The sequence below is a fragment of the Nanorana parkeri genome, unplaced genomic scaffold (genome assembly GCF_000935625.1).
Source record: "Nanorana parkeri isolate BGI_ZX_2015 unplaced genomic scaffold, ASM93562v1 scaffold3825, whole genome shotgun sequence".
NCBI lineage: Eukaryota > Metazoa > Chordata > Amphibia > Anura > Dicroglossidae > Nanorana > Nanorana parkeri.
This window is the reverse complement of record NW_017310093.1, coordinates 12,477-23,981: the sequence shown is the minus strand read 5'-3', so window position 1 is coordinate 23,981 and position 11,505 is coordinate 12,477. Positions and strand designations below refer to the sequence as shown.

The 11,505-nt window shown below is 48.0% G+C and overlaps 1 protein-coding gene across 1 annotated transcript in view; it reads left to right on the top strand.

The window, feature by feature from the left end:
• Positions 1 to 790: 790 nt before the first annotated feature.
• The window catches only part of LOC108803522, a 16,203-nt gene continuing 5,488 nt past the window's right edge, over positions 791 to 11,505 (top strand). The window contains exons 1-3 of the mRNA XM_018575358.1: positions 791 to 882; positions 8,597 to 8,941; positions 9,690 to 9,941. Of these exons, the coding sequence (XP_018430860.1) occupies positions 828 to 882; positions 8,597 to 8,941; positions 9,690 to 9,941 (652 nt within the window). The 5' untranslated portion in view covers positions 791 to 827. The remainder of the gene's footprint in view (positions 883 to 8,596; positions 8,942 to 9,689; positions 9,942 to 11,505) is intronic.

The following is an 11,505-nucleotide window of genomic DNA, read 5'->3' as shown; positions in this document are numbered from 1 at the left end:
CTGCCACAGTTGAACTGAACATAGACTATGGATATATCTTAGCACTCTTTTTAGCAAGGTGCTACACTGGTATGTAACATGTTCTGTCACTATGCACAGGATGGTAAGGCTGAGGTAAGGAGCCATGTGAGAAAGCTAAGGCGGGTGGACAATGGAACATAACAAACCATACACATACAAGTGATACATCTCCTGCTTGTGGAAGCAATCATCATATAAAATACATACAAAACCCAACAGAGATGGTGGGGGCCCCTCATAATGTCAACTGGGGGTGTGCAGACCTGGGAACTCAGCACAGGGATGGTGGGGGCCCCTCATAATGGGCACAGCGGGTGTACAGACCCGGGAACTCAGCACAGGGATGGTGGGGGCCCCTCATAATGGGCACAGCGGGTGTACAGACCCGGGAACTCAGCACAGGGATGGTGGGGGCCCCTCATAATGGGCACAGCGGGTGTACAGACCCGGGAACTCAGCACAGGGATGGTGGGAGCCCCTCATAATGGGCACAGCGGGTGTACAGACCCGGGAACTCAGCACAGGGATGGTGGGGGCCCCTCATAATGGGCACAGCAGGTGTACAGACCCGGGAACTCAGCACAGAGATCTCACCATAGAGGAAGAGAGAAAAAGTCATTGAATATAACTCTTTGCCATCCAACAAACACTGAAATATTCTTCTTGGTGGTTGTGACTCTACGACATAAATAGATTATATGTGAGAAGAGGAAGAAGAAACATTTCATTGCACAAACTTCTTCCTGTGTGAGTTCTCTGAACGTCTCATTCTTCCCCCTCATAGACCGGACCCCCCGACTGCAGCAATGTGTCCCCTCCGTGTCCTCCTCCTCCTGTGGGCTCTTGTCTGTCTGGGCGGAGGTATGTAAGAACATTATACAGAGGTGATGATATGATGATTAGACAGAGAACATATCAGAGACATAATGCAGCAATGTTTCTATTATTGTATCTTCCATCGCGTGTTCTTGTACGGTGATTGTATAATGACATCACAGGAAATGTGAAAACTGGAATAAACTCCTCCGTGTGACTTGTAAATATATTTGCCGCGCTTTGTATCAGAGATGTAACGCGTCGTTATAAACGGGACATATTATAGAATACATAGAACAAGAATTGGGATTGTTTTACTTCTGGAGATACAGTAGCTCTAAGTAGTTTAGCCTTTGGAATAGGTCCGTCTTACCAGATCAATAACCGATATAGAGCATAAATCAAACAAAAAGTGGTCGGGCCACCTATAGAGTACAGGGGGTCCAAGGGTTCATTTAAAGATCGGGACAGACCAAAAGTTTGAATTATTCTTAGAAAAAGGATTTATTAGTGTAAAATTAAACAACAGACATGGCCAATCTCTGCTTATCTGCAATAGACGGACCCTGCAGGGACCTGGTGTGGGTGGCCGTCGCGGTCCTGCGCAGGCGCGCCGCGGCTCAGCAAAACCCCAGCTCGCCGTCGGATGGCGGTGACGTCTGCTGGTGCTCTCTGTCCTTTGGACGGACCAGGGGACCGGAGGCCGGGACAGCAGCGGAGGTAAGGAGGTACTGTATTTATTACATGTACCGGCAACTGTATGGGGGTCGAGCATTCGACCCCCATACACTTGCATTGAGTTCGATTTTCGTATTCGAACATTTCGGCCATTCGAATGTTCGAATACGAACCGAACAGGGGGGTGTTCGGCTCATCCCTACTACTATTACCTGCTGATACATACTTTAACCAGTGCTACACTTACCTGCTGTGTAGAATCTTAACCAGTACAATACTGTTGCCTGCTATAAACATACTGGAATCAATACTCTTAAATACCCTGCTGGGTATAATCATAATCAGTTCGTTACTGTTCCTTGCTGTAGGGCTGTATAAACGGGGTGTGATGTGTTGCAGCCTCCTAAACCGCCTAACCTACAACACTGGGCAATTCAGGGAGGAGCTGCTAATCTGATACCCGTTCCTACTAACCTCTTTCCATCCGCAGTTGTGATCCACGGAGGGAATAGACCCTCGCCCGAGGCGAGTATTACATTATCGACCAATTAAAAACAATGCAGAAAATTTAGAACTGACCGTGAATACGGCAATCGTTGTGTAGGACAGTCTAAGCCCCTTAAGATTAAAGCCCATCCGTCAAGGCTTATGGCAGCTTCTAAGTTCAGATGTAGTATATGCTTCGATTTACACCTTTTCTTAAGGAGAGTGTACCTTAGATATATGCATGCAAATAAAAGAGATAATACTGCACTAAAAAATAATAAAAATGAAGAAGCACTTGAGGCACAGGTGCTGAGGGATCGGGAAGATCTCCTAGAGGAAAACCGAGATTCTCAGGAACTAGATGAGATAGATGAAAAAAGGACAACACCCCTTAGAAAGAGATGTAAAACAATGCCGAATATCTTAAACAATAGATACAGTATGTGGCCCTATTTAGAGAACTAGTCCAGAATGACCTGAAATCGGTTGATTGGTCAATAAGGGGGGAAGACGACCTAACTAAATCAGAAACAAAGGCCCTAAAAGAACTTAAAAACAACGCCTGATATAGTAATCAAAAACAGTGACAAGAGGTGTAATCAGAGCCGGTGCTAGGATTCTACTCAAGGTGGGCAAGGGGAATTTTTGCGCCCCCCCCCGATCACGATCCCGACCCCCAACACCTGTAAAAACAGGGCATTTTGACAAGTATCGTACTTGTCTTGTCTGCGTTGCCATTAGCATGAATGGCACAACAGACCCCCCTCCCGCCCCAGAACGCAGGAGGCTTTATTCAATGCAGTGGAAACAGTGCTGGAAGCACTAGACACTGTACGGTATGAACGGGCCCTTACAGTTCATGCGAGGTTGAATCCTGAAAATGAATTCTCTCTATTTTCTAGGCTGATAGGTAAGGGATAAATAATAAAAGTAGATGCTGGACGGGCAGTACTTCAAAGTGTCCTTTGCCTTTAAATAACATGTTTGGGGGGAGGGGGTGTCCTGAACCTTCCTGTGAAGGGGACATCTGTGTGATGTATACAACCTACTACAGCAACACTGACCTCTACAGAGAAGACAATACCATGTAAATTCCCATCAAATGACTCCCGGCCGCTTCCTTCTCTGTGTAAACACAACGGCTGGGGATTCCCTCCCTCTATAGCCGACCCTTATACTAGATGAGTTTCTGTTATAGATGTTAAGGGGGGCAGGCCAGGAAAGGGGTGGAGATGAGTGTGTGTCCCCTTCCTGAATGATACCAGACCACATGCCCTTACCATGGGGAACCCCCCTAACAATGCAGCTTGGCCCAATGTTGATGGGTCTGCAAGTGGGAGGCTAATCAGGATCTGGAAGCCCCCCTAAGTAAGGGGTACAATGCACATAGTAATCCTACTCAGTCACACAAAAATGTAAAGTGTAAATAAACACACGGGCAATTTATGACAATTCCTTTATTATAAATAGAAAGTCCCCAAAAATGTCCCATGGTGCACATCCATGATGAATCAGAGCGTGAAGTGATGCAGATCCCGGCCAATCACCTGCCCACCAATGAAGGAAAAAACCTGCCGACTGAGCGACACGTCCACACCTAACAGGAGACTCGAGCTGAATGAAAGTCACTACTGCCTAATGTAAACAAAGGGGCGGGGTGTAGACGGTGATGCCATTGACCGAAAATGGGCATATCCAAAAATAGTCAATGATGTCACCGGGAATACCCACTTCTTTGTTTACATTTAGCTAAGAGTGGGCAGGGACTGACGAGAAACTGTGACATGCTAGTTCCCCATAAGCCCCTCCTCCATTGTGACTGACAGCAGCCTGTGCCCCCCACAAGTCCATTATTAAACATAAAAAATTCCCCAAAATGTCCCATGCTGCCGGCTGGCTATGGAAACCCCCTTATCGTAGCCAGGTGGCAGCATGGGACATTTTGGGGATTTTTTTTTTTTTTTTTAATAAAGGACTCGTCAAAAAGTGTCAGTGTGTTTATTTACACTTTACATGTTTCTTTATGAATGGGTAGCATGTACCCCTTACTCAGTGACGTGAGGGATAAGCCTCATCGGGGGGCCTTGTTTATTCTTAAAGGAAGCTTCCAGATTCCTATTAGCCCCCCCCCCCACAGACCCATCAATATGAGGACAAGGTGCTTTGCCAGAGGAGTCCCTCCTGCTAAGGCACCATCCATGCTGAGGGCATGTAGCCTGGAATGGTTTAGGAGGGGGAAACGCTCATCTCCAGCCCTCCTAGCCTGCCAGGCTGCTGCTTTCCAAATGCACCTGCTATGAATTTAAAAGGGGATCCCCCTTTTTTTTTGCTTCGGGTCCCCTTCTAGGCCACATAGGGAGTGCGCCTTTCCACAGAGAATCCCCTTAAGAAGCACCTTGTCCCCGTGCTGATGGGGACAATGGCCTCTTCCCCACACATCTGGTGGTTGTGGGCAGGGGGGCTCATCTGCATCTGGGTAACCTCTTTCATAAAGGGGGCATCCAGATGCCGCCCCCCCATTAGTGAATGATTAGGGGGGACTTGTAGCTCTACTCATTCAATAAAATGTATATAAAACACACCAAACCTTAGAAAAAAAATTATTTAATTGAACAAAAAACACAACACAAATTTTTGACAATTCCTTTATTTAAAAAAAAAAATTAAACCCGTGAAGCCATTCCAGCGTCGGCCGACAAATGGAAAAAAAGCCTCCCGGATGCCATATTTACATCGGGCAGTAGGCAGAAATAAACAAAGCCTGCTATTGGCTATTTAAAATTGTAATAGCCAATAGCAGGCTGCCTAATGCTTCGCCCACAGCCTGATGCCAATCACAGAGGAGCGGACCTTAAAGAAAACTTTTACTCTCATCTCCACTCCTCTGTGACTGACATCAGGCAGGGGGCGGAGCATTACCCAGCCTGCTATTGGCTTTTTCAATTTGAAATAGCCAATAGCAGGCTTTGTTTATTTCTAACAGATAATATGGGAGAATCGCTGCAAACCAAGTGAAAAACAGGGCGATTTTTTTGGGGGGAGGCAGGTTGGAAAAATAGGGGCCAGTTGTAATTCCCGACCTTCAGTGGTTGATCCAATTTTTCCAAGTTGTCCCAGAAAACATAAATGTACCCGGTGCTGGCGGAACACACGGGCACAAGTCGGGTAAAGGCTGAGTGCGAGCAGAACGGGGGGGCCAGACACAGGCGGCTTGTAATACCGCGATGCTGCGGCAGTGATCCGGGTGCCGGGCAGTGGTTGCAGGCTGGAGTGGGGCACTCGGTACGTACCCGGTGCTGGCGGAACACACGGGCACGAGTCGGGTGGAGGCTGGGTGTGTATAGAACGAGGCTACGCGTTTCGAAGTATGACACTTCTTTTTCAAGCCAGGGAGGAGAAAGAAATGGCGGGGAAAATTTTTAAAAGGACGAAAGGGGAGGATTCATCAATGGGCGTGAATCAGACAGGAAAAAACAGCCTATGGGGAGGCGGGGGGCGGGCATATAGGCGGACCCAAAGCCCTGGTGTGTATACTGAGGGTGAATATGAAGTGTTTGGTTAAGGAGATACAGACCAGATTCTATGAATAAAACCAATTTTTTTGGGATGTATAGTTGCTAAATAAAAGAATATTTTTCAAATGACCGTGTTGATATCTATTTCTTTGTTGAGACCATAAGGGGATAATGTGTTCAACTTGTAGATCCAGTATGTTTCCTGTCTGCAGAGCTGGTGGAATCTTTCAGGTGGGGATAAGTTATTGGGGATCTGTTCAATGATAAAGACCTGGAGTTTTGTAATATTTTTATTGTGTTTGTGGAGGAAGTGTCTGTGGACACTGTGATCAATGTCACCCTTCTCAATGAACCTTCTATGTTCTCCTATGCGTTTGCGGAGTGGTTGTCAAGGCTGGACCAGTGATAAGTGTCTAACTGGATCACAGCTGCGGAACCGATGGGGGTTTTGTTGGATGAGGAAGGTCAGTGAGCGACTCCCAATGACATTAACTGCTAGAGGGAGACCGCACTCATCATATACTTCCTGTTACACTGGAGTGAGGATTAGGCTAAGATGATATAAGGGTAGTACCCCTTACCCCACACTCATATGCGGCAAGCTGTACATGTGCGGTACCAGCGTGCGGAGTATCAAATGGGGAGGCAAGCAGTAAGAGTAGATAAGGGTTAATCTCTAGTAATCAAAGCAGATGCATGTATCGGATATGTAGGCAGAGCCAATGGGGAGGTGCGTGCCAGGTTAGCAGTTTTATCCGCAGGTAGCAAGCATGTAAGCAATTTGTGGATAGCTCAAATACTCTCCAATAACAGACTTATCAGCAGACAACAGAACTTTAGCACTATCACAACCCTTCATGGGTTAATATGGCTGTCTTAGAGAATGTATCTGCCCTACGTCTCTTAGGCTGGGCACACACCTTACAACCATCGCAAGACTTCTGTCTTGCGATGGTTGTAAGGTACTTAAAAAAACGTACGATCTGCCTATCTTGCATAGGCTGATCGTACTTGCGATGATCGCAAGCCACGCCCCCTGAGGGGCGGGCTTCCGATGACCGCAATGCCGAACGGGCAGTGTGCGCTTGCGCACACCGGCCCGTGCGGCTGTTATCGTACGGACATGCCACAAACCCGCCGAACATCGTACGACGCTCGGTGGGTTTTCGAACATGTCCGTAAGTTTAAAGTCGTGCGACCGTACAGTAGTAGAGGTCGCACGGCTTCCACGCACCTTACGATCATCGTACGATCGCGGGATTTCCCCCATTATCGTACGATAATCGTAAGGTGTGTGGGCACCCTTAGTAGGTATAGCTAACTGAAGGAGATGCAATCCGGATCAGCTGGGAAGGCTTAGTGGGTGTGCGTGTGAGAGAGCAACACATAAGCAGCATGCAAGCAAGCACTAAAACAAGTAGCAGGTTCAGCAAGATTTGCAATGACTTCCAGAATACTTGCGGTTGTGTGATCTGAATAGTTCTGGGCTCACAGCGGGGTAGCAGTCTCGGTTCGCCAGTTAGTGGTTCTGGGCAGTGATCTGCGTTGACTATCCAAGGGCAGCATGTGGGTTCTCTGTTCGTCACTCGACTCTCCACAACGAGAGAACGCCGAGCGACGAACCAGCTGACCCTTTACCCTGGTAGCCGCGCCCCGTGGGAGGAGCCGCCGTGACGTCACGCACGAGACGACCCTTCGCTGGAGCGCGGGGACACTCCGGGTAAGTCTGTGACAGTGGTCGTATCGTGCGTCCTATGTAGAGGAGGTTACAGGGGCATCTTAGGCCATATACCACGTGATCGTGTCCACAGGTAGTGAATTGATGGATGGGGTAAGTGTTGCCCGTGCTATCCTTGATAGTTTTTTGGCCATGTCTTATGAATTGGCAAGTAAGGCATAGCTTCTTCTTACACTGATACACTCCTACTCTGTTGTCAAAAAGGAAGGTACGGGTTGGTTTTGCTGAGGTGGGGGGGCAGCTTGCTGGGTGCTATGATGTTTTTGATGCTTTTCGCCTTTTTAAACACTATGGTTGGTTTGGGTGGTAGAGATGGGCCTAATTTCGGGTCACACTGTAGGTGCCAGTTTTTCTTTCAGATAGATTCAATGGCTCTGTGGCTACTATTGAATGGTGTGTTGCATTGTGGGATGTGCCGGGGTCGAACAGACCGCGGACATCCCATAATGTTCGGCGTTCGGCGAACGCTAGAACATGCAGCCCATCCTTAGTGATGAAGCGTACTGCGGTATTTTGTGTCATTTTTTTATTTGTTTATTTCTGCCTACTGTCCGATGTAAAGATTGCATCGTGGAGTTTTGGGGTTTTTTATTTGTCGGCCGACGCTGGGAAGAGTTTGTGGGAACATTTTGTGAAATTTATTTTAAATAAAGGAATTGTCAAAAACTCAAGATTTGTTTTTTGTTCAATTAAAGAAAGTCTTTCTAAGCTTTGGTGTGTTTTTTTCTAAGGGTCTGGTATGATTTGGGAAGGGGACACCATGTTGTTTTATTTTTTTGGGGGGGGGATTAGAATAACAGTTTCATTCTGAGGTAGTGAACAAAATGACCAAACTGAATGCTGAGCCGACTGTTTGGCAATTCACTCTCTGCTGTTTGGCCCCTTGGAGAATAGAGGTGCAGTGATTAGCTGGAGAGGCTTTGGCTCACTTCACTTCAGCTCGGTTATTCATTATGCCTGCGGTCCGGTCCAAACAAAATGCTGCAAACACTATTTTGTTCAGACCGGACCGCAGGCATAATGTGCATTGCGTTCCCGTGCGGCCGTCCGCATTGCGGCCGGAGGGCCTGGCTGCGGTGCCATTCACTTCAATGGACAGCCATGCCCCCTCCTGCCCCACAACATAGTGAGCCGGTTGCAGTGCGTTCTGGGCAGAATCGGGCCGGAACGCACTGTGCCTGGTGTGAGGGAGGCCTAATGATGACCATCCAATGTCAGACCTCCACGGGCCGCGCTCATCTCCTCTCCTAATCTTTACTGTTACTTTGTAACTCTTTTCTTCTTATCATTGGAGTGTACACGGCCCTGCGACCTGACTGTGATCTGTATTCTGTCTGTACAGGAAATGTCTCCGGTGTTCAGGAGGAAATATTCACCCGGCCGGGATCTGACCTTCTCCTCCCCATCAGACGCCATCTCACCCTCAGCCATACAGATGGACGGAGCTGTGACCAGTATGAATGGACATATAAAGATCCCTCCAGATACAACGAGACCAGACTAGCCAGACACAGGGGGTGTAACGTGACTACAACTCCCCCAATCTTCCCCAATACCAGGACATCAGAGAATGGAAGTCTGATAATAGACGGTGTGACTCGGGACAATGACGGGGTATACAGAGTGGTAATACACAACTCTACAGGAAGCTACATACAGACAGATGATTACACCGTCCATGTAGAAGGTAAGTCCCGTCCAGTCCTCCCCTCCAGTCCTAGCAGTGTCCTCGCCGCTCCGTGTCTTTATATACATGATATAGTAGAAGAGCTGGGAGACACGTATGTACAATGTCCTCTGCTCACTGCCCCATCCCCACCATTCCCGGTGTATTCACATACGCAGTGCTCAGCCCTCCTGACGTTCCTGTGACCTGAACTGTGCTGTGTCTTCTGCTCGGGGCCCCCGAGTCTCAGATCTGACCATTGATGGCAGTGGGACAGATCCCCAATACACACACTGACAATGCAGCAATCCGGAGACCTCGGGGGGGATTCCACTGACCCCAGTTGGGGCTCCGACCCCCCAGGCTGCCCCCCTGACCCGGACGGAGCCGACTCTCCGCTGTAAGTTAGAGTTCAGTTTACTGGGATGAAGCCGATTCTTCAGAACTCCAGAGTGAAGTTTCTGCCAACGGCAACCAATCAGGTGTCACCTCCTCAGGAGAATAAGAAGATAATTCTGATTGGTCGCTGTGGGTGGCCCCTCCTTTTTACGTTCCCTCTCTCCAGCTCTTGGCCAGAGTGTATGGGCCGTCACATGACTGAGGAATATAGATTTGATGTTAGTGCGGGTCATTGTGTTTGTGGTGGGGACGTGCACACACACAGAGTCCAGGAAGATGTCAGCACACCTGTGTATAGGTCGGGATGGAGGTGGGAACATGCTGTGTGTGTATATTGGACCTTATCAATGGAAATGATTGCCTCTCTCAGTTCCAGTATCGGTTCCGGTCCTGAATGTCTCATGTCTCCGGAATGGCAGCGCTGAGATCTCCTGCAGGGTGGAGGAAGGAACTAAGCCGGATATCCGTGTATCTGTGATTGGAGGATCCCCGGGGAGTTATTCTGCTTCATCCAATCACATTACAGCCATTGTGGGGTCACCGGGGCCCTGGAACATCACCTGTTCTGTGGAGAATCGGGTCAGCCGGTTGGAGATGAGCAGAGCCGAGGTCACCTGTCCAGGTAAGGAGAGATCAGAGGACTCTGCACAGAGCCATGTACACAGAGCAGGCATGAGGGGGCGGAGTCACTGCTCTGGAGGGGGAGGAGCAAAGTAGATACGCAGAAAGGGAACTCTCCTTATATCTCTGTACATATAAATTCTAAATTCATACTCAGCGACTTTCAGCCCCGGGTTACCAGGGCACATATAACACCGCTCCAGTCTGACATGAGCATGCCCAATTACCGGACAGATCTTCCCAAACCCCTTTCCTGTACGCGATTATTCCAGACCAAAACCCCGCCCACTTACTGGAGTGTCCCACCCAGGCCCAACCTCCAATTATGTGGAGACAACCCACTCACTGCCCACAATCACCATAATAAATGTCTTATTGAGTAATTACACGTGCGGGATAAATCAAATAACGATGACCCCCGTGATCCCGGAACATCACCGGGGACGCGGCGTCATCGGGACTGAGTGCCAAGAAGTGGGAATGTCCCCGCTAATCCAGGACAGTGTGCACAATGTCTCCTCCGGAGTCCATGTACCGCGGCACTACATAAACTCCGCCCACTTCTCGGGATTCCTATAAAGCAGACAGTTCAGGAAATGATCAGGAAGTTGGATTTTCCGGTGGCGGTCACTAATAAAACGACTTTTCCAGAATGACTTCCCGTGTTACAGAATTTACAATCCCCCCGAGAAAGATGTCAGATAAAAAGTCCTTACAGCCAACTTGCACACATACGTATATCTGAAACACGAGATGCAGCCAAAGTCAGCTCCGAAAGTCTAAAAAATCCCCAAAATGTAGATGATAAGCAGCAATATTCAGGTGTGGCGGTGATTGGAGGATGGGCTCCTCGTGGCTGGTATGGGAAGAGATCGAGTTTTCCTTCTGTGACCATCAACACCAGACCTCCAGCTACGTGTACATGACCATAGAGTTGGCCAATCCAGTTCTACCAACAACTATACAGTGTCGGGTCCCGGCATAAACTCAATAGAGTCTTTGGACAGGTCCTCCCACTACATAACTGTAAATGTAAAGGAGATTGTACACAGATTGTGTCATCAGATCTACACAGAGCTATGAGTGGGGGGTCAGGGAAGATCTGTTATTGATGTGCAGAAATTAGGGCTGTTACTGATTAAAATTTTCGTGTTTGATTAATCGAAAAAAAATTTAATTGATTAATTTTGATTAATTATAACGCACATACAGATCCAACTTAATTGGCCTATACACATACAGCACATCAATGACCTATACACATACAGCACAGCAATGACCTATACACATACAGCACAGCAATGACCTATACACATACAGCACAGCAATGAAGTCATAAAATGAACTAGGATCACACTCATCCAGCACGTTATTAATCTCACGTGCCCCACTCAATATGGCCGCCGCTTGATTGCTGGATTAGTGTGATCCTAGTTCATTTTATGACTTCATTGCTGTGCTGTATGTGTAGAGCTCATTGCTGTGCTGTATGTGTATAGGGCAATGCCTTGGCTGGCGCTCGTGCAGAACAAGTTTCTTGGGCAAACCTCTTAGTTCCTTAGTTC